We start from the raw sequence: 23,512 nt of genomic DNA, 5'->3' as shown, positions 1-23,512 counted from the left end.
CCCACTGGAAAGAGCCTGGTACAAGATTTTCTATAAGCACACTTAGAGCATAAAATACAATAATAATAACAATAAATATCCATTCACTATGATCCATTTGGTTCTGCATTCCAGAGGAAAATGGGGATTGCCTGTGAATTATCCTGCCTCTTTCAGGAACATTCACTGGGTGCTTTGCTTAAAATCTGGCAGTGAAATCCTTCCCATGAATTAACTTTTGTCCAAATCATGCCATTAATTCAATGTCTGTATAATTTAGATGGGATATTCCATTCTGCCCCTCACATTGGGTTTTTCAGGAAGGACAGCTCCTCATGGGAACTTCCCAAGTACCCACAGGGCAGCTTCCATGTCTCTACACCAAAACCACACAGAACCAAGAGAGGGATAAGAAGCAAATGTGCAAAATTTATTATGTTCTTCAATGAACACAGGGATAGGAAATTTATAAAATTAGGTAATATCTTCGAAACTAAAAAAAAAAAAAGTTACATAAACACCAAGAGTTCCTAGATAGAACAACAGCAGCCCATGGGATGCTCAAACTCAGCTGACTCCAAAGCAGTTTCTTCATAAAAAAATAAGGTACTTTAAAAAAAAAGGCTCCAGAAGACAGTGGAGTCAGCATGGAAAAATGGAATACGAATACTGAAATGTTACTGCAGCACATCCTGATTGTTTGTCCAAAGAAAAGTCTGTTGGCAAAAGAAGGAAAGCTCTGAGTGCCAAGCTCAGCTCCCTGCTAAAGGCATTTCCTAAATTCCACCGGGGTCCTGCTAATTCCAGAATGAGTTTGGAGAGACCCGAAATCCCACCCAGTGCCACCCTGCCATGGCAGGGACACCTCCCACTGTGCCAGGCTGCTCCAGCCCCAGTGTCCAACCTGGCCTGGGGCACTGCCAGGGACAGGAGTGAGACATGGAACAAGCACTGGGAACATTCCCAGCCAAATCCATGAGGAATCCTGTGTGGAATCCCTGTGAGGAACCTCCTGAGGAATCCCTGTGAGGAATCCCTGTGTGGAATCCCTGTGAGGAACCTCCTGAGGAACCCTGTGAGGAACCTCCTGAGGAATCCTGTGAGGAATCCTTTGAGGAACCTCCTGAGGAATCCCTGTGAGGAATCCTGTGAGGAACCTCCTGAGGAATCCTGTGAGGAACCCCATAAGGAATCCCTGTGAGGAATCCCTGTGAGGAATCCCTGTGAGGAACCTCCTGAGGAATCCCTGTGATGAATCCTGTGAGGAATCCCTGTGAGGAATCCCTGTGAGGAATCCTGTGAGGAACCTCCTGAGGAATCCTGTGAGGAATCCCTGTGAGGAACCTCCTGAGGAACCCTGTGAGGAACCTCCTGAGGAATCCTGTGAGGAATCCTTTGAGGAACCTCCTGAGGAATCCCTGTGAGGAACCTCCTGAGGAATCCTGTGAGGAACCTCCTGAGGAATCCTGTGAGGAACCTCCTGAGGAATCCTGTGAGGAACCTCCTGAGGAATCCCTGTGAGGAACCCTGTGAGGAATCCTTTGAGGAACCTCCTGAGGAATCCCTGTGAGGAATCCCTGTGAGGAATCCTTTGAGGAACCTCCTGAGGAATCCTGTGAGGAACCTCCTGAGGAATCCTGTGAGGAACCTCCTGAGGAATCCTGTGAGGAACCTCCTGAGGAATCCCTGTGAGGAACCCTGTGAGGAACCCTGTGAGGAACCTCCTGAGGAATCCCTGTGAGGAATCCTGTGAGGAATCCCTGTGAGGAACCTCCTGAGGAACCCTGTGAGGAATCCCTGTGAGGAACCTCCTGAGGAATCCTGTGAGGAATCCCTGTGAGGAATCCTGTGAGGAATCCTGTGAGGAATCCTGTGAGGAACCTCCTGAGGAACCCTGTGAGGAATCCCTGTGAGGAACCCTGTGAGGAAACCTCTCCTATCACCTTTAGCTCTGGACCTGGTGAGCCAAGCCCTGCCCAGGGCCTGGAAGAGCAAGGGAAAATTCCACAGGTTTGTGTCCAGCATGGATTGCCTTTAGCTGTGTAAACACTGGAGTAACTCCACATGGAACTCTGCTGGAGCAGGCAGGTTTTGCTCAGCTCACAGCTTCAAGTAAGAAGTGCCCAAAGCTGCTCCCGGCGCAGAGGGACAGCCCTGGGTGGGATGGGGACATCAGGGTCATTTCCAGCCAGGGCTGAGGAGCTCCCCCAGCCAGGGCAGCTCTGGGAACCCAAACCCAGCAATCCCGAAGGTCACAGTGTCCACCTGAGGATCCCAAAGGTCACAGTGTCCACCTGAGGATCCCAAAGGTCACAGTGTCCACCTGAGGATCCCAAAGGTCACAGTGTCCACCTGAGGATCCCAAAGGTCACAGTGTCCACCTGAGGATCCCAAAGGTCACAGCTGTCCCCCTCAGGCTGGGATTTCCATCACAAAGAAGTTTGAAGTGTTCGTGAAGTTGACAATCCCATAAAGGAATTCTGATTTCCCAAAGTTACATCATTTCCTTTTCCAGGGTTTCTTTGGATCCTTTGCTCCCGGAAGTGTTGTCGTCGTTGGAATAATTCCCTGAGTCTCGACTGCTCTGTTTGGAATGTTTGTAGTCTGTGAAAACAATCTGATTTCCCTCTTCTGTGACCATGGATTCAATCACACAGCAATTTTCCACAGATTCCTCTGCAGCTGACAGGTAAGGGCTGCTGAAGGGCTGTGCTCCAAATCCCTGAGGACAGAAGCAGAAGGGGAAGAGATGAACATCCATAAATAATAATTATATACTGATTTAAAGAATTAAATACTGATTCTGCTTAACACCACAGTCACACAAATGTGATTTATCAGATTCCTTACGGTGAAGGTGGGCAGGCCCTGGCACAGGGTGCCCAGAGCAGCTGGGGCTGCCCCTGGATCCCTGGCAGTGCCCAAGGCCAGGTTGGACACTGGGGCTGGAGCAGCCTGGCACAGTGGGAGGTGTCCCTGCTATGGCAGGGCTGGCACTGGGTGGGATTTGGGGTCCCTCCCAGCCCAAACCAGTCTGGGGTTCCATGCTCGTGTGGAGCAGCAATGTGTGGTTTCCTACCCCTAACACCCCACTTGGTTCCCTAAGGCTACCAACTCAGATTTAGGATGAAGTTTAGTTCACACAATCCCAAATCCCTGGGGCTGGAAAAGCCCTCCCAGCCCCTGCAGCCCCAGCTGTGCCCCGTGCCCACCTTGTCCCCAGCCCAGAGCTCTGAGTGCCACCTCCAGGGGACACCTGCAGGGATGGACACTGCAAAGCTCCCTGGGCAGCCCCTGCCAAGGCCTGAGCAGCCTTTCCATGGGGAAATTCCTGCTGCTGGCCAAGCTGAGCCTGCCCTGGCCCAGCCTCAGGCCGTTCCCTCTCCTCCTGTCCCTGTTCCCTGGGAAGATCCCAGCTCCCACCTCCCAGCTGCACTCACAGAATCCAACACTAAAGGGTGACTCCAACATTTTATCTCAGCCCTTTTCCTGCTCTCAGCTGTCAGTCACCGCAGAATTGCAACGTTTCATGGATTAGAGCCTGAGGAGGCCACGCAAGAATTAAAAGAAAATCCAAGTACAGAGGTTTCAGGACACACTTGAGTGTTGCCCTTTCCATTCCAGAGCAGGATCCCTGCTAAGCAGCACCTGTGCCAAGCTGACACTGACAAAGCTCTGGAGGCCACTGATAAAACCTCTAAAATGAACCCTGGCTGACCCATAACAGATAAACATCTTTTTTTCCCACAATATTTAAAGTTCATTTCCCTACAAAGAAGCTGTGTGATGACCGAGGAGTCAGGGCTCACCTCGATGTTCAGGGGGGGCTGGCAGGTGGGGAAGAACACATATTTGATTTTGCTGTAGGCTTGGTAGAACACAAAAACAAGAGGAGTGGCCACCAGCAGGACAAGCAGCAGGGCACCCATGAAAATCCCAAAATAGATCAGAGGTAAAGGTGTACCTAAAATTGGGAATAAAAACCATTCAGTCGAGGTATTCAGAACCAGGAGAAATTAAAGCACAGCTCCACACGTGCTGCAGAATTTATCAAATAATTCAACATTTCCACATCATAGAAACATTCCACAACATTTCCACAGCCATAGGCACCAGGGAAAAGTGATGCTGTGACAGTGTCTGAGTTAATTTTGCTTAAAGAAGCCACAAAATATCTCCCAATACAAGGACAGAGAATCACCAAGGTGGGAAGAGACCTCCAAGATGCTCCAGTCCTTCCATCACCCCAGCACCAGCAGCTGGGGGGGCTCACCTGGAGAGGAGAAGCTCCAGGGAGAGCTCAGAGCCCCTGGCAGGGCCTGAAGGGGCTCCAGGAGAGCTGCAGAGGGACTGGGGACAAGGGCTGGAGGGACAGGAGCCAGGGAATGGCTCCCAGTGCCAGAGGGCAGGGCTGGGTGGGAGATTGGGAATTGGGAATTGTTCCCTGGCAGGGTGGGCAGGGGCTGGGATGGAATTGCCAGAGAATCCCCTGGATCCCTGGCAGTGCCCAAGGCCAGGTTGGACACTGGGGCTGGAGAAGCCTGGCACAGTGGGAGGTGTCCCTGCCATGGCAGGGGTGGGATGAAATGATCCTCAAGGTCCTTCCCAGCCAAACCATCCTATGATTATCTCAACAAACTGAAAGGAGTTTGGTGGTACTAAAATTAACAGGCATCAGCAGCCACTTTCTAAGTAATCCAAAGGCCCTAACCAGGTCTTATTTTATGATCAAAGAATGGAAGATTTTCACTCTGGGGTATAAAAACATGGGAAAGGCAGAGCATGGTCTGCCTTGGAAGTACTGCTTGGATTTAAAGAGCTTCATTGAAATAGCAGGATAAGGGGAAGAGTAATAGCTAGGAAAATAGATTAAAATATTTATCTTTACCCCTATTCAGGTAAAAAGTAGCACTTGGTTCCTTTTAGGTTTGATAATACAGCAGTGAGGACCACAACATAAATGAATCCTGAATGTGAGCCAGGCATTGCTGTTATTACATTTGCTTGGCTTTAAGGCAGTTTGAAGAGTCAGAAATTTTCACAGTGTTCATACAATTTTATGTGGCTAATTATCTTCACCATGATTTGATTTTCTTTTCTGAGTGAGTGCAATCCCCCCCACTCTCCCCTGGCACCAAGATGAGCTTTCAGCCCTAACAAATCTCCTCACTCCTCAGCACAGGAGATTCATTCCCAGGATGACTAAGTTTCAAGGATAAAATACCCCTGATAATGTTTAATTTTGTGATTCCGTGCTCCCTCCCAAGAAGCAGGGCTGCGAAGTGAAGCTCTCTGCCCAGCCAGGTGCTCCCAGTGTTGGCAGGAGTTCTGAGTTCCCAGTGAAGGGGTAACAATCCCAGCTCCAGAGGGGGAATTGCTGCCAGGCTGTGCCCACCTGCAGGGGTGTGGATGCATTCCTGCTGGCTGTAGGCACTGCTTTTGTTGTAGGGCTCAGAGAAGGCCTGGACTTTGACACAGTACAGGGTGGAGGGGGACACATCAGGGACTGTGGCTATGGTCTGCTTCACCTCCTTCTGCTTCACCTCCTCCTGGCAAAAGCAAAAAAAAAGGGAAAAAGGAGGGATCAGATCCCGTGGGCAGCACAGGAATCTCAAACAGGTGAGTGAGAGCTGCAGCCTCTGCTGGAGAAGTGATTCTGTGAAATGTCAGACATTGCTGCAACCCCAGAGTCTGCAGGGCTGGAGAGACTTTCCAGCTCATCCAGTCCCACGTCCAGATGCCTCTGGAACATTTCCAGGAACTCCACCACCTCCCTGGGCACCCAGATTCAATAAAATAAATAAACCACCCCCTTAGCTCCTAAGCAAAACTCAGCAATCACTTCCTGGGCAAGAACCAAGTGCTTCACCCATTCTGAAATGTCACAGTTCCAAGTTTCCTGGAAACTCCCTCCTGCTGCAGTTTGCTTCCTTCTCTTCTGCTCCCCTCTTACCAGTTACTGTGAAATAGTTTACCCTAAGAACTATTCAAAGAACATGGAAAGATCCATTAAAATGTGAGCTACAAGGATGCAGGACTTCAGTGTTTGAGGAGCTTTTTCCACTACATTGCACACAGCCAGATCCATGGAAATGGAGGTTTTACCCCATCACTGGGATATAAAAATCACAGTGATCAGATTTCTACAAGAGTTACATAAAAATCTCAACCACTGGGTAATAAAAGTCACAGTGATCAGGTTTTTGGTAGAATCTTTCATTAAAAAAAAACCAATAAACTGACTTTTTAAAGACTGATATACCACAAATGTGCCTCTTTTGGAAAGGAGCTCCTCAGGGAGAACAGAAGCTCAGGATTTAAGTCAGAATCAATTTCATATTGTATGTAATTAGTTCACACCTTCATATCTGAGGAATTCTTCCAGTACAGGATCCTGTAGGACAAATCATAATGGTCCCTCATGACTTCCTCCTCAGCTCCTCCTGGAGGAGAAATAACGATGTGGAGCAAAGTGTCACTGAGGTCCAGCCTTACACCAGGAGGGCCAATTCCATCTGAAAACAATAAAATAAATAATTAAAATCCAACTAAAAATATTGCTTCAAAGACTGTCAGTGAAATCCATGATAATTTTGAAGAACCATACAGTTAGAAGTATAATTTCATAGTTTTATTCAGAATATCAAGTCCTGAGAAACATTTCAATTAATTTCACTATGTGCTTGTGAAATCCCCTCTCCAGGCTCCTGTCAGCTCATGAAGACATTTGGCACGAGTTTGCTGAGCAATGAGCATTACAGGAAAGCATTTCCTTACTTGTTTTCAGAGGATCCACTTTGACTTCCCTGGAGAAGCAGGATTTGTTGTGTCCCTCCCTGGCCTGCACTCGCAGGTAATAAAATCCAGAGGGGCTGATGATGGAGGAGAAGTTGCACCAGGTGCTGATGATGTTCTCACACGTGGGGACACTGAGCCACTTGTCTGAGTAATCATCATTGAGCTTCTTCCAGAACCCACTGCAAGAGAGAATCCAAGAGTTTTCATGTCAGCTCCCTGAACTCCTCAAGAAAATCATATTTGTTTGTGCTGCACTGGGCTCAGTTTTGAGCAAAAAGGCCTCTAGTAATAATAATAATAAAAAAAAAAAATCAGCATTTTAATATGAGGCATTTCTGAGTGGAACAATGAAGATAAAAGGGCCAGGAAATACAAATCAGGGCTTTAACCAAGCCTCAGCAGAGAAATGAAATGTGGGGTGGACAGGTTCTGAAAATCCAAATGAGAAGTTCTCACGTAGCTCTGTGCAGTCCATTGCTTTCCTGTCATGCCAAAGAATTCCCAAGGAATGCCAGGGGATCCCTCCTCTTCAGTTAGGTGTTGGCCACAATATTTATGCAACAGCTGGAGATTGAGATACAGGTTTATAGAGCTGCTTCTTAGTGGGATTTTATGGGTGTGATTCGATGGGATTTTATGGGATATGATGGGGGGTTTATGGCATTCCTTGTTTTTTGATGCAATATGATTTTTGTCTGGTTTTCTTTATGTGATACAGTGTTTTTTTGTGTGTGATACGATGGGGTTTGATGTGATACAAGGGTTATTTCACGTGACATGAGGGGGTTTTTATATGACTCGATGGGTTTTTTTATGTGACAACATTTCTTTTAATGTGACACAACATTTCTTTCTATGTGACACTATTTCTTTTTATGTGACACAATATTTCTTTTAATGTGACACAACATTTCTTTTTATATGACACAACATTTCTTTTTATGTGACACAACATTTCTTTTTATGTGACACAACATTTCTTTTTATGTGACACAACATTTCTTTTTAGGTGACACAACATTTCTTTTTATGTGACACAACATTTCTTTTTATATGACACAATGTGCTACCTTGGGTTTTCTCCCCTATTTGGGTCTGCCCAGAAGAAATCCAAGCTGCTGACAACTGAAACCTCCAACACCTGTATTTTTGCTCACTTTTACTCATCGAATTTCTTCACATTCGAAAAGCCACTAAGCAATTCAAGTTTCCCAGCTTTAAAAATGTCCCTCAGCATTCAGGAGCCCCTTCCATCAGGAGTTTAACACCCCCAAAAGCAGCCCAGTCCCCTGAAACTCCAGGCTCGGGTGTTACATGGAATTCTTTCAACAGCAATGAGCCATTCACGTTCCCATGAACACACAAAGCCAGCAGATATTTCATTTTCACCTCTAGAAACACTTGCAGAACACAACAAAGAGCATTTCAGGTGGCAGGGGTGGGAATGGCTGAACTCACAGGAGGTACTGCACGCTGTAGCTCACATCCTGGTTTTCCTGGGCATCCCAAAGCAGGTGGAATTTCATGTTCAAAGCCAGGACACTCAGGTTGGTTGCACACAGGAGGTCGTTCACTGCTCAGGGGGAAAAGGAAACTCAAAGTTACCAAAAAACTTCATGTTATGGACAGGGAATGGACATGTCTCGTGTCAATAATGAAAACAAAGAGTATTCATTATACAGATTGTAAGCCACAGGCTGTGATATGCAAAGCATCCTATCAAGCCTTTGATTAAAAAAATCAGCTAAAAATCAATTCAGAAAAAAAAATCAAAGTACACAGATATTGAGAGGAGAGGAAGAAACTGGTTTGGGAATAACATGAGGAGAAAAATGTATAAAATACACATCTGTATTTATTGTAAATTTTGATTTTTTTGTTATAGTATTTTAATTAAATATAAATATGACAATTACTTAATATTTTATTAAAATAATTAAAATGTGCATGTATCAGTTATTGTAATAGTTTGTTAAGATACACATATATTATTTTAATATTTAAAAATACATGTGTATTCTTTTAATATTTTTTAAAAACACAGATGTGTATTAATTAATATATTTTGTATATGTAGAAATTTTCATTTACCATCAGTTGCTTACATTTTGATGTACCATCAACTCATTATGATGGACCACCCCTTTCCAATCTAATATTTGACTTTCTGCAGTTATTTTTTCCTAAAATAAACATCTAAAAGCAACAGCACAGCACAGACAAGAATTTAATTTTACATAACAAGGTGGCAAACTGCCCCCTCAAAGGCTTTCTTCAGCAGCTGTAACAATCAATTCACCAAGGATTATATAAAACCAGCATTTTTTTAAGCTCAGCTCAACTTTCTGTGTATTCATTGAGTATCCCAGAGGCTTTTGGGTTTTTCACCTCCTGATTCAGCCACTGATTGAAAAATAAGAGGTTTTCCAAAGCACACAAAGAAGATTTTGTTCCAAATTAATGGCAAAATTCACCTCATGGCAAAAACGTTTCTGTATTATTAAAACTCTACCCTTGACATCTTTTATGTTGATTGAGAAGGGTAAATGCATATAATACATATATCTATATACACACATATATATAAATATATATACACATATATACACCTCCCATATATGTTTTTTTTTTTTTAATACCAAAATGAGGAGGAATTTGGCCCTTCTGCCTATTTCTGTTGCTTCAGAACAACTGACTGTGTGCCAGGTTTAACAGAAGCCATCATTTGCAGATAAGCTGATTTCCTGGGTACCTTTCTGGGTGGTTTTCACACAGCTGATGGGGCTGAACAAGCCTTCCTTTCCCTCCCTGGGGAGATTTGCTTGGACTTTGAAGCAATAGGTGCTGTCTGGGGCAAGGTCATGAATGGTGTCAACAGGGAAAATGGTTTTACTCTGGAGCTGGAAGAAAAACACCAAGAGCTGTGAGGGGAACTGTGCTTCCCCAGGACCATCCTGAAATGATCATTTTGCAGGGTTTCAGCCCATTTGTATCATTTGTACCCCACCTAAAGAGGTAAAACAGAGAAAGTAGGGCAGTGTTTGAGCTGGAGAAATCCCACAGGGAAGTTTGCAGCTTAGCCAGTGTCTGACAGGAACATTTTGGGATCCTTTGCCATGGAAGTGGGGAAGGATTGGGCATGCCCAGGAGTTCACCCCACAGACATTCCAGAATGGAGCAGGACATTCCCATCCCTCCATCACCCAAACACTCCTCTCTCCTCTGCTTTTGGTTTCCCACACCTGGTGGTGACTGACCATACACAATTGTACTTCTGGGCCTTGTGCTCCTTTGGTGTGGGTAATCCCAAAATCCCAGAGGTGGGAAGAGCCCTCCAGGGTCACCCAGTGCCACCCCAGCATCACCCCAAACCCTCCCCAAGGCCACATCCAGACTCCTCTGGGACAATTCAGTGACTCCAAACCTCCCAGGGCAGCTCAGCCCAAGGCCTGACCACTCTGCCAGGGAAATTTAATTCTGTCTTTAATCTGATCCTCCCCTGGTGCACCTTGAGGCCATTCCCATGTCTTTTCCTCATTCCCGTGTTTCCCTCTGGCTGTCCCCTCCTGGCAGGAGCTGTGCAGAGCCACAGGCTCCCCCCTGAGCCTCCTTTTCTCCAGGCTCAGCCCCTTCCCAGCTCCCCCAGGAATTCTCCAGCCCCTTCCCAGCCCTGGACACGCTCCAGCCCCTCAAGGTCCTTTCTGAAGTGATGATTTAGATCTGATCTCCCAAAAGAACACAGATTGCCCTTCGATCCCTGCTCTAATTTAGATGACTCTCACTTCCCTAAAAAAGATTAAAAAGGAAGAGTTTCTCTCCTGCTCCTCACAGGAGAGCTCTGGGTGCTCTGCAGGACACACATTCTGCCTTGGAAACCAGTTCACAATGGCAACACCTCAAAAAAGTCCCTGGATCAGGGCAATCCAAATAAAACAATCCTATGGTAAGAACAAAATCATCCCACCAAAAAAAAACACCTTTCCCAACTTTCAAACCACACAGGAGCAGTTACACAGTGACAGAACCAAACAATTCCATTTCAATTAAAGTCCATCTCTGACAGCTCTGGTAAGGTTAAATAACAAAAAAAAGTGCTCATACCTGAGCATGAGATGAGTTTTCCCAGAAGACCAGGTTATATTTAAAACTCAGATCATTGATCCACATTTTTTTGCTCTGATTTGCTTCTGGAGGAGAAACCCTAACTTTTATGACTCCATTTGTGGACTGCAATTCCAGTCCTGGTGGACCAATCTGAGCTGCAAATATGGAAAGAAAAAAGAAGTTAATAATGTCTACTTTGAGAAAATACACCCCAAAAGCAGTATACAATAATAAACCTAAAGTACCTGCCTATGGTATCTATTTTTAATTCTTTTGAATAATCACCCACAGGATCTTAACTTTTCATGACTCAGGCAGTTTCTAAAAGAAATTTAACCTAAGAACCAACTACCATCACCTGGTTCTAAAAACAGTTAAAATTATATATTACCAGCAAATGTTTTCAAAAAAAAAATCAGTGTAAATTATTCTAAATCCTGCAAGGCAAGAGACTTAGCTCAGTGCAATAAATCCAACATCAAAGGAGGGCTTCAGTATCACTGGAACTGCTGAAAAGCCACAAACTTCCCAAAAACAGGGCTCTTGGAGCAACCTGGTCTATGGAAGGTGTCCCTGCCTGATGGGATGGGCTTTAAGGTCCCTCCCAATCCAGACCAGTCTGGGATTCTACAAAAATCTACTGTCAAAAAGGACTTTTCCAAGAAATAATCTGGGAAAATACATAGTGACAGGAAATTCAGTCAGGAAACCAGCACCACTTGGAATAGTTTTCCCTTTCCAGAAAAGATAGAATTACAGCATGCCATGACCTGCAGATGCCTGGTCTTATGTTCCTGTTGGGAAACTCACCCAGTCCTGCTGTTACCAGCAGTGGAAACCACACTTGGTTTTTCAACAATCCCTCATTCCAGACTGCTTTGGGTTGGGAAGGATATTAAAGCTCATCCCATGCCACCCCTGCCATGGCAGGGACACCTCCCACTGTGCCAGGCTGCTCCAGCCCCAGTGTCCAACCTGGCCTTGGGCACTGCCAGGGATCCAGGGGCAGCCCCAGCTGCTCTGGCAATTCCATCCCAGCCCCTGCCCACCCTGCCAGGGAACAATTCCCAATTCCCAATCTCCCATCCAGCCCTGCCCTCTGGCACTGGCAGCCATTCCCTGGCTCCTGTCCCTCCAGGCCTTGTCCCCAGTCCCTCTGCAGCTCTCCTGGAGCCCCTTCAGGCCCTGCCAGGGGCTCTGAGCTCTCCCTGGAGCTTCTCCTCTCCAGGTGAGCACCCCCAGCTCTCCCGGCCTGGCTCCAGCCCCGTGGCTCCTCTGGGCTCTCTCCAGCAGCTCCAGCTCCTCCTGCTGCTGGATCTCAGGGCTGGAGGCTCTGCAGGTGTGGTCCCACCTGAGCAGGGCAGGGGAGCAGAATCCTCCCCTGAGGTGCTGAAGGAAGCAAAGTGTCCCCAGCATCTCCGGGCTCGTACCGACGTGCTCCGGCACCATCTCCAGCACCTCGGACCACGGGGACACCAGGGGCCCTGCCTGGGCCCTCACGCGCACGTAGTGGGCATCGTAGTACTCGGAGATGGCCGAGGAGATGTCACAGCCCGTGCCAGCCACAGCCTGGCACCCCGGCAGCTCCCGCCAGCCCGTGTCCTTCTGCTCCGGCCTGCGGGACAGAGAACAGCCTGGGATAAACAACACCCCGGGATAAACAACACCCTGAGAGAAACAGCCTGGGATAAACAACACCCCGGGATAAACAACACCCTGAGAGAAACAGCCTGGGATAAACAACACCCCGGGATAAACAACACCCTGAGAGAAACAGCCTGGGATAAACAACACCCCGGGATAAACAACACCCTGAGAGAAACAGCCTGGGATAAACAACACCCCGGGATAAACAACACCCTGAGAGAAACAGCCTGGGATAAACAACACCCCGGGATAAACAACACCCTGAGAGAAACAGCCTGGGATAAACAACACCCCGGGATAAACAACACCCCTGGATAAACAACACCCTGAGAGAAACAGCCTGGGATAAACAACACCCCGGGATAAACAACACCCCGGGATAAACAACACCCTGAGAGAAACAGCCTGGGATAAACAACACCCCTGGATAAACAACACCCTGAGAGAAACAGCCTGGGATAAACAACACCCCGGGATAAACAACACCCCTGGATAAACAACACCCTGAGAGAAACAGCCTGGGATAAACAACACCCCGGGATAAACAACACCCCTGGATAAACAACACCCCTGGATAAACAACACCCCGGGATAAACAATGCCCTGAAACAGCCCAGGATAAACAACACCCCTAGGATAAACAACATTTCCAGGATAAACAACACCCCGGGATAAACAACAACCCGGGATAAACAACACCCTGAGAGAAACAGCCTGGGATAAACAACACCCCGGGATAAACAACACCCTGGCATAAACAACACCCCTGGCATAAACAACACCCTGAGAGAAACAGCCCAGGATAAACAACACCCCGGGATAAACAACACCCCGGGATAAACAACATTTCCAGGATAAATAACACCCCCAGGACAAGCAACAATCCCAGAACAAACAACACCCCGGGATAAACAACACCCTGAGAGAAACAGCGCAGGATAAACAACACCCCGGATTAAACAACACCCCCAGGACAAGCAACAATCCCAGGACAAACAACACCCCAGGACAAACAACACCCCAGGACAAACAACACCCCCAGGACAAACAACACCCCCAGGACAAACAACACCCCCAGGACAAACAATGCCCCAAGATAAACAACACCCCAGAATAAACAACACCCCCGGGACAAACAACACCCGAGAGAAACAGCCCAGAATAAAAAACACCCCCAGGACAAACACCCTGGAATAAACAACACCCCCAGGACAAACAATGACCCAGGATAAACAACACCCCAGAAGAAACAACACCCCCAGGACAAACAACACCTGAGAGAAACACCCCAGAATAAACAACACTCCCAGGACAAACAATGCCCCAGGATAAACAACACCCCCGGGACAAACAACACCCCAGGGACAAACAACACCCCCAGGACAAACAACACCCCCGGGACAAACAGCCTAGATTAAACAACACCCCCAGGACAAACAATGCCCCAGAATAAACAACACCCCTGGGACAAACAACACCCCCAGGACAAACAACACCCCCAGGACAAACAACACCCCCAGGACAAACAGCCTAGATTAAACAACACCCCCAGGACAAACAACACCCCCGGGACAAACAGCCTAGAAGAAACAACACCCCCAGGACAAACAACACCCCCGGGACAAACAGCCCAGAATAAACAACACACCAGGAGAAACACCAGCCCCAGGACACACAACAGCCCGGGATAAACACCCTGTGAGAAACAAGGCTGGCTCTAAAACGTGGAGGAGTTCAATAAGGGACAGAAGGGACAGTGCCCAGCGCTGGGGCCTGGTGAACTGCCAGAAGCACAGGTCACCCGTAACCACTCTCAGCTCCTCTCACTGCATTGCTCAAATGCATATTCATGAGGATTATACCTATTCAACGTCCCCTTGAGTTTACATGCTCCAGGAATTCTTTATCTGAGTTCCACCCCTGGCCTCATCTCCTCAGAGCACAATGCAGATGGGATTTTGAGAGTTTTGTGTTTTGTTTCCTCACGAGGCCCCCTGCTCTGTGGTTTGACAGTTATTGATAGCCCAAGGGGCAGTGGTAGATTTTTCTTTGGTGCTATTTGTCTGCTTCTTTTCAATGTTTTCTTATCATACAGACATTCTAGCCATTTTTACAAGTACTTTCAATCAATATTAGCTATTTCACTATTGAAAGGATATTTCACTATTTGAATAGATATTTCACTATTATCAGTTAGTTACAAGAATAAAGGCATTAGTTATTATTTCACAACTACAATTTGTATTATTTTATTAATTTAATTTTTGTTTTAATTTTAAAATTAATTTATTATTATTAATATAGTAATACATATTAATAAGTAGTGATATTCATCATCATCATTATTATTATTTCACAACTACAATTACTTCTGCAAAGTTAATGTTATAATACACAGTGCATAATATTTTGCAAAAGCCTAAACTAGAATATGTATTTATCACACTAAGATATACGATCCACACGGGGATTAGAGTATTAACTATAAAAGGCTGACAAATTATACTATATCAAAAGCAGTTTAAAAGAGATTACAAACTGTACTATATCAAAGTAATTTACAAAAGCCAATAATAGCAAAATACAATAATGGCATAGTTATTTATAACACACCTCCAGGATAAATAGCCTGGGATAAATCCAACCCACAACCACTGAAATTATTCTTATTTTCTTCTTAACTTTAATAAACATCACCCCTTTTCATGCTGCTTTATCAGCAGTGCAATCAGTTTTATCTCCTTGTAAATTATCCTACAACTGCCAGAACACAGAATTACATCCTCAGGATTATTATATTTCCTAGCCTGGCAAAGGTTTTGTAATTCATGGGAAGAAATTTTGAAGTCCTGACAAAAGTGGTTAAAGGAGCATAAAACCAACAGAACTCCACTAATTATAACATGAGTCAGGAATGGAAATTAAGGGAAAACAAAGACACAGAGGTGAAAAGTGGAGTTCAGCAATAATCAGGTTTTCAGCAGCTCTTTTTAAATCAATACACGTCCACACCTCAGTAAAGAAAGAGATTTATAGAGACATTTAAAATGTCCTGGCCAAAAAAAGGAGGCACAGACTTGAAGCAACAATTGTTTATCCTCAACTCCTACCTTGTCTTTCAGACCAGTCTGACATTTAAAAAAATAAAACTATTTTCAAAGCAGCTCTTCTTGTCTACCTATTGGAAAAGAAGAACTGTTTTTTTTAAATCCCAAATCCCAGAATGGTTTGGGTTGGGAGGGACCTTAAAGCCCATCCTGTTCCACCCCTGCCATGGGCAGGGAACCTTCCACAATTCCAAGTTGCTCAGAATTTCAGTAATTTTATCTCAGAAATGTTTTTCAATATTTACTTGTCAGGGAAGTGCCACAAAATGCCTGTGCTAATGTCTGCAAAAGAATTGGGGTATGGAACAACTGAAGGAAACCAAGGAAATATTTAAGAACAAACCTTAAATTGTTTCATCTGGGCATTAAACTTGCAGCTGAGACAGGTGGGTTAATGAACAGTGAGAAATTACTTGAAAATTACACTGGAAATTCCCTCAAATCCTCTGTGTGCGGCCACAGCTAGAGAAACCAAACAAACCAGAGACAAAATAAACCCAAATTCCACTTCTGAGTGTGGCAAGAAACCTTCTGCAAGCGCCTTGCTGGTGGTTCAGCAGCAGCAGCAGCTCTCCTGTGACGGGGTCTGCTTTGCTTTGGAATGACCCCGAGAGTGTAAAACTCCTTGTTCCCCAGGCTGTGCAGCTGAAGGAGAAGTCTGGACTTAGAGGTCTCTTCCAACCTCATTACTCTGTGATTCTGTGAATGCATGAGGTGGAGTTCTCAAGGTTGTTTGTTTTTCCTTATCTATAACATTCTCTGTCTGACCTGCTGAGCTCTGGCTAGAACAGAAGCCATGGCAGCCTGCCTCCAGCCTCGGGCAGCTCCCACTTTATGTACTCAGAACTACCTGTAGTATGTTTACAATAACGTGCCAATATCTAACATTGATGTTGGACAGTGTGTCCCTATCCTAAACCAACAGAAAAGTGTCACCAGCACACCAAGACATGGAGGGCAAGACAAAGGAGAAGAAGGCTAGGACATGCCCAAATCCCTCCATCTTGTACCCCTGAATCACATTCTAAAATTCCCAAAATTCTACATTTTCACCCTGTGTTAGTTCAAGTATCACACCGCTCAAACCCTCGTGGTTTGTAATTCCTCACACAGCGTTGGCAGCCTCCCCCAGGGGCTAAAATGGGAGCCACAGGTGTTTTTGCCTTGGTGCCAGGAGGGCTGCCCTGGCGCTCCTGGCGTGCCAAACACGCCGATTTCCCAGAGCAGGGAGACGAGCTGGGGCCAGCGTGGGCAGGGAGCTGGCTGCCAGGGCCGCACTCACCACTGGAACTGCGCTGAGAAGGCGACGCCGCGCCCGCCGCCCGCGTAGTCCCAGCGCAGGGAGAAGTTGGTGTTGACGGCGCGCACCCGCGGCCGGCCCGGGCTCGGCAGGCGGCTCTGGCCTGGGGACACGTCCAGCGCCAGAGAGGGAGCGGCAGGAGGGAATGGAAATAAAAATAAAAAAAAAGTATTGTGAGAAAGAGACGATAGAGTATTAGGAGAAATTAAAATGTTCAAATGAAGTATTACGACAAAAAAGCGAAAAAAAATATTAGGATAAAATGGAAATAAAAGAAAGTGTTACGAGAAAAAGCAAAGGAAATGTTAGGAGAAAATGGAAATAAAAGAAAATATTGTGATAAAAAGAAAATAAAATATTAGGAGAAATTAAAATGTTCAAATGAAGTATTACAACAAAAAGCGAAAAAAAATATTAGGATAAATTGGAAATAAAAGAAAGTATTATGATAAAGAGAAAATAAAATATTAGGATAAAATGAAAATGAAATGAAGTGTTATGATAAAAAGGAAATAAAATATTAGGATAAAATGAAAATAAAATCAAATATTATGATAAAAAGAAAATAAAATATTAGGATAAATAAAATGTTAAAATGAAGTATTACGACAAAAAGCAAAAAAAAAATTTTAGGATAAAATGAAAATAAAAGAAAGTGTTATGATAAAAAGAAAATAAAATATTAGGATAAAATGGAAATAAAGTATTGTGATAAAAAGGAAATAAAATATTAGGATAAAATGAAAATAAAAGAAAGTATTATGATAAAAAGAAAATAAAATATTAGGATAAAATGAAAATGAAATAAAGTATTACAATAAAAGGCAAAGAAAATATTAAGATTAAAGTTAAATAAAGTGTTAAAATAAAGTATTACAACACAAAGAAAAAAAAAGGATAAAGTAAAAATAAAAGAAAGTATTATGATAAAAAGGAAATAAAATATTAGGATAAAATGAAAATAAAAGAAAGTATTATGATAAAAAGGAAATAAAATATTAGGATAAAATGAAAATAAAATAAAGTATTACGATAAAAAGCAAATAAAATATTAGAAGAAAAAATTAAGATAATATTAAAGTAAATATTACTATAAAATAACATCTAAAACAAATAAAATATGATAATTAAAATAAAAAATAAAATAGAATAAAAATCAAAAATAAAATGAAATTAATTAAATAAAAATAAAAAACCAAAATAGATATAAAATTAAAATAGAAAAGAAAAATTAATGAAAATAAAAATTGCATGAAATAAGAAAAACACAATAAAATATAAAATAAAATTTAAAATTTAGATATAATAAAAATGAAAATAAAATACAATCAAATTTAAATAAAATGAAGGGAAAAATGAATTAAAATTCAAACAATAGAAACAAACCAAAACACACTGAAAACCCAAAATAAACTGAAATAAAATACACCCTTGACCGCGCCATTCCCGTTTTTGTGTTCCTATTTCCTCTGCAGCCATTGGTTAGTGCCTTCCCAATGGTCCCAATTTCCTGCCTTTGGCAGAGGCTCCTCATTGCAAATCCCTTCCTTTTCCTACACGAGCTCCCTGTCCTCAAAGGGGATGTGTGGAAAAGCAGAGTGACTGAATTCTGCAAAACCCTTTGGGAGAATTGAGTGGGATCCACAAGATTTTGGGGAATAACTCCTGAAAGCACAGCAACATGAAAGGCCAAATAATTCAGTTAGACTTTGTGGCTCCCACTACAGAATTTATTCCCACAAGGCAGGAATTTGTTGCTCTTCTGACAGAGTAAGACAAACGCAGAGAATGCCAAAGGATGCTTGCTTGGAAAATAAGAAAACAAAGGAAAAAACAGATTTTTTTTCCCCAGATATTTATCCAACTTCAGCCAAAACCCTTGTGACAACAAGGGCCACACAGACTCCAACTGATAAAAACATGATTAAATTCCAATTATTAGAGTAATTTTGTCTGCCTTGGGTAGAAATTCAAATATTTAGTGTATCTTTCCCATCTTTTCAAATCCTTAATTCATAGAGCACGAGGCTTTGCAGTACTCCTTGTTAGACCTCAGCAGGTCAGATGGGAAAAAGGAGGAGTGGGAGCAGGAAGAACCTGTCCAGATCCATGTTCTGAGCAGAGATCTAAAATCTCTGATTTTAAAGATCTTTAAGATTTTCTGTGTTTTAAGCCAGGCCAGTGTTTTGTACAGCTGGAAAATACCCCAGGAAGGTTATTTTCAACACAACTCCCCACCAAGAGAAAGCTGAGTGGCAGCAGCAATTCTTGAAGTTTTCCTTTTAAGCCAAATTTCCAGCTTCCTGAGGGAGTTTTATTGTTCTCTTCTGTATTCCTTCCAAACTGTTCAGCTTGCTTGAAGCAGTGAAAAAAAAAAATCACAATGAAATGGATGAGGTCAATTAATGGAGGTCTAGTTTATATGAGACATGACCTAATCTTTTCCCTCCAATTAGCACTGCTGTGCCCTGATACTTTTGGGGTTTCTAAAAACACCCAACAAAACAATGCTGTGTAATTTATGTGTAGGATTTTATATTTTTTTTTGCAGGCGTGATATTTTAACCCTCCTGTCTTTGCCCTGCACATTCTCCTGTTCAATACCACTGCACTTGTTTCCTGGAGTCAGATCCAGTTTCTCAGGATACTTCTGGATGTTCCACCCTACAGACAGGAATATGTGATCCAGCCATCCACCCTTTCACCTATTCCCCTTAATTAATTCCACACATCATCATTTCCCAATGAACAGCTATGCAGGAAGGAAGGAGCAAACTCAGTGATGCTCAATCAGCAGAGAAATTTGGTGATTCAGGTAGTAACTTGATGTGCAAAGAAAAACCTAAAAAACAACACTTCTTCCTGGCTTATTTTATTAATGATTAAAAGCCAGACATTTCAAACTAATTCCTGTTTGTCCACTTGAGCATGATGACACTTTGGTTCTGAGAAACCATCATAAGGGATTAGACTTATGTGGAAAGAAGAGATTAAAAACCAGAAATGCTTCCAGCACATCTGCCTATCTCTTTCCCCTGTCAAATTCCAATAAATTAAACCAACCCAAACTGTTCTAATACAGAGAAATTACTGCTTCACTCGGGAGATGTTCAGCAATATTGTCAGTAAACGATGGCTGAAAACAATAATGATTATATAACAAAATCCATTCAGCAGCAGAAGAAAGCAAGAAATGGCAACACAGCAAAGCCCACTGTTGGGGGAAACCCCAGGAAGAGCACATGATGATGCTTACGACATCCCTGGGTGCAGGAGCCAGTGGAAAATTTCAGTCAACGTTTCAGTAGAAGGAGGAAGAGGAGGCCCCTTCCATGTGACACCAGGAAAGGCTCTGAGGGACCTTGATATGCAAAGAAAGCCAGAGCCAGAGCTTTACCCTGGAGCAGCAGCACAGGGAACAGCTGGGCTCGGCACAGGGGAAATTGGAATTATTGGAATTGGAACTATTGGAATTCCAGAGTTAGGATCACCCACTGGTTGGGGTCTCAGAGCCCACCCAGTGCCAGGCTGCTCCCAGCCCTGTCCAAGCTGGCCTTGGGCACTGCCAGGGATCCAGGGGCAGCCCCAGCTGCTCTGGCAATTCCATCCCAGCCCCTGCCCACCCTGCCAGGGAACAATTCCCAATCTCCCATCCAGCCCTGCCCTCTGGCAATCTAAAACCATTGTCCCTGGTCCTGTCACTCTCTGCCTGTATAAACAGTCTCTCTGCCCTCCCTTGTAATGCTTCACAATCCTTCCTCTTCCAACAACAGGTTTTGGGCAATAGTTGTTTTTTGCTGTGTAAGGAAAAAAGACAGGGCTCCTGCCCTGCGAGCCAAAACCCCCATCCTGCCATTCCACCTCTCATTTCCTCATTTAACCTTTAGGCTCTGCCAGGCTCTGACTTCCAAGACAAAGAAGGGGAATCCAAAGCTGGTTTTCCCACGCCGCGGCTGCAGCCGCTGCAATTCACCGGGAACGGGTGGGACAGGCATGGAGGAGAGGGACAGTCCGGAGGGACACGGGGGACGGGACACAGGGAATGGCTCCCAGTGCCAGAGGGCAGGGCTGGATGGGAGATTGGGAATTGGGAATTGTTCCCTGGCAGGGTGGGCAGGGGCTGGGATGGAATTGCCAGAGCAGCTGGGGCTGCCCCTGGATCCCTGGCAGTGCCCAAGGCCAGGTTGGACACTGGGGCTGGAGCAGCCTGGCACAGTGGGAGGTGTCCCTGCCATGGCAGGGCTGGCCCTGGGTGGGATTTAAGGTCCCTCCAACCCAAACCCCGCTGTGATTCCATGGCAGCCCTGCAAACACGACGCATCCTCACCGACACCGTTATCCCGCCCCGCATCCCCGCAGAGCTCCGGGAGCGCAGCGGGACCCGCGCCCCGCTCGGCCCCGGGGAGAGGGCCCCGCACCGGCCCCGCTCCCTGAGGGCCCCCGGACCCACCTGCGCAAGCCAGCGGGACCAGGAGTAGGGGCAGCACGGCCGCCAGCCAGAGCCCGCCCGGCACCCACAGCCGCCGCCGCTCCGCCGTCCATCTGCCCCTCGGCTCCTCCGGCTCCTCCGTCCATCCCTCCCCGGGCTCCTCCGGCTCCTCCGTCCATCCCTCCCCGGGCTCCGCCGCCGCTCCAGCCCCGGGCTCCGCCATCCAGGGCAGCGCTGCCGGAAGCGACGGCGGCGGCGCCTGCGCGGAGCGGCCCGGGCGCTCTGAGGGGCGGTCAGGGCTGCGTGAGGGCAGCCCGGGCTGTGTCGGGGCTGTGTGAGGGCTGCCTGAGGGCGGTATTGGGGCTGTGTGAGGGCGGTATCAGGGCTGCGTGAGGGCTGTGAGGGCTGTGTGAGGGCGGTGAGGGCTGTGTGAGGGCGGTGAGGGCTGTGTGAGGGTGGTGTCGGGGCTATGTGAGGGCAGCGCGGGCTGTGTCGGGGCTGCGTGATGGTTGTGTGAGGGCTGTGAGGACGGTGTGAGGGCGGTGTCGGGGCGGTGTGAGGGCTGTGAGGGCGGTGTCGGAGCTGCGTGAGGGTGGTGTCGGGGTTGTGAGGACGGTGTGAGGGCGGTATCAGGGCTGTGTGAGGGCGGCGTCGGAGCTGCGGGAGGGCGGTGTGAAGGCTGTGAGGGCTGTGTGAGGGCTGTGAGGGCGGTGTGAGGGCGGTGTCGGAGCTGTGTGGGGGCGATCAGGGCTGTGTGAAGGCAGCCAGAGCGGTGTCGCGGTTGTGTGAAGACTGCCAGAGCGGTGTCGGGGCTATCTGGGGGCTGTGTCGGGGCTGTCTGGGGGCTGTGTCGGGGCTAGTGAAGGCGGTGTCGGGACCCCCTGCGCCTCCCGGAGCTCGCGGTGCCGGCCCAGGCACTGGCAGGTGTCACAAAGTCACAGCACAGCCCGAGCTGGAGGCGATCACCGGCCCTGCACAGCCCTTGGCACAAACGCAGGGACGGTCTCGGAGCTGCTCCAGGGCTGGAGCCCCTCTGGAGCCAGGCTGGGAGAGCTGGGGGGCTCACCTGGAGAGGAGAAGCTCCAGGGAGAGCTCAGAGCCCCTGGCAGGGCCTGAAGGGGCTCCAGGAGAGCTGCAGAGGGACTGGGGACAAGGCCTGGAGGGACAGGAGCCAGGGAATGGCTCCCAGTGCCAGAGGGCAGGGCTGGGTGGGAGATTGGGAATTGGGAATTGTTCCCTGGCAGGGTGGGCAGGGGCTGGGATGGAATTGCCAGAGCAGCTGGGGCTGCCCCTGGATCCCTGGCAGTGCCCAAGGCCAGGTTGGACACTGGGGCTGGAGCAGCCTGGCACAGTGGGAGGTGTCCCTGCCATGGGTGGGCTCTGATGTCCCTCCCAACCCAAACCATTCCATGATTCTGTGATTGTCTGGGGAGGGAGAACTCTCTCTTTTGCTGCAGTTTGTCCATTTCTCAAATGTTCGGTTGAATGCTGCAGCGAGCATTAAATGCAGTGTGAGTGTTACAGCCCCTGAATTGGGGCTTGGGTTCAGCTCCCTTTTGCCAGCCACAAGTTCTGATCACAAGATTAAAGAGCTCCCGTTCTTTTTTTTTTTCATATTTTCCGTGAGCCTGCCCAGCTGCAGGCTTGGGGAGGTAAAGTCAGGTGTTCACCTTTCACTTCCCACCCCCTCAAGCACAGACTCCTCAGTGGGCAGACCAGTGTTTTCAGAGAGGAGGATTTGAAACTCTGGTGGGCAAAGGTCTGTGCCCTCAACATCCTGGCTGTTATAAACAGGACAGGCTTTGCTTCTCAGGGAGAGCACAGACTGACTTTTGGATAAAAATGTTCCTGGCTGCTGCTGCCTCTTGTGCCATGGGCACACTCTGAGCACATCTGCTGATCTCAGGTCCCACATCCCAGGACGGGTGAGGTTGGGAGGGACCACAGTGGCCACTTGGTGCCACCTCCCTGCTCCAGCAGGGCCATCCCAGAGCACAGAGCACAGGGCTGTGTCCAGGTGGCTCTGGAATATCCCAGGGAGGAGACTCCAGCCCCTCGCTGGGCTCTGCTCCAGCTCGGTCCCTGCCCAGGGCAGCAGTTCTGCCTCCTGGGCAGGAATTGCTGGGCTCAGCCCCTGCCCGGGGCTCT

At 46.6% G+C, this 23,512-nt stretch overlaps 1 protein-coding gene across 10 annotated transcripts; it reads right to left on the bottom strand.

Moving 5' to 3' along the window:
- Positions 1-388: 388 nt before the first annotated feature.
- Positions 389-21,644, bottom strand: IFNAR1 (interferon alpha and beta receptor subunit 1). Of its 10 annotated transcripts, none has more exons than XM_053934879.1 (15): positions 21,386-21,644; positions 16,918-17,038; positions 12,312-12,496; positions 10,879-11,036; positions 9,530-9,677; positions 8,236-8,350; positions 6,757-6,956; positions 6,340-6,494; positions 5,375-5,528; positions 3,789-3,943; positions 1,652-2,701; positions 1,506-1,568; positions 1,287-1,421; positions 1,040-1,211; positions 389-1,002 (listed from the first exon to the last, which is right to left on the bottom strand). In XM_053934879.1, exons 1-11 carry the CDS (start codon positions 21,585-21,587, stop codon positions 2,474-2,476), a joined length of 1,821 nt encoding a protein of 606 aa, XP_053790854.1. In that variant the 5' UTR covers positions 21,588-21,644; the 3' UTR covers positions 389-1,002; positions 1,040-1,211; positions 1,287-1,421; positions 1,506-1,568; positions 1,652-2,473. The 10 variants fall into 10 exon arrangements, with proteins under 10 accessions (XP_053790854.1, XP_053790851.1, XP_053790853.1 ...); XM_053934876.1 differs by having other exon boundaries at positions 1,040-1,275; positions 1,324-1,421; XM_053934878.1 differs by having other exon boundaries at positions 1,040-1,275; positions 1,348-1,421.
- Positions 21,645-23,512: the final 1,868 nt, after the last annotated feature.

Source organism: Vidua chalybeata, chromosome 2, assembly GCF_026979565.1.
Source record: "Vidua chalybeata isolate OUT-0048 chromosome 2, bVidCha1 merged haplotype, whole genome shotgun sequence".
NCBI classification, from domain to species: domain Eukaryota; kingdom Metazoa; phylum Chordata; class Aves; order Passeriformes; family Viduidae; genus Vidua; species Vidua chalybeata.
The sequence above is the reverse complement of the archived record's forward strand: the minus strand, read 5'-3'. Positions and strand labels throughout refer to the sequence as shown.

Coding starts and splice junctions, on each gene's coding strand:
- IFNAR1 (XM_053934877.1), bottom strand. CDS start 21,587: ATGGCGGAGCCCGGGGCTGGAGCGGCGGCGGAGCCCGGGGAGGGATGG. Junction 8,351..9,529: donor TGTGAAAACCACCCAGAAAG/GTACCCAGGAAA, acceptor CCCCCTGAGCAG/TGAACGACCTCCTGTGTGCA. Junction 5,529..6,339: donor AGAATTCCTCAGATATGAAG/GTGTGAACTAAT, acceptor TGCTTTTGCCAG/GAGGAGGTGAAGCAGAAGGA.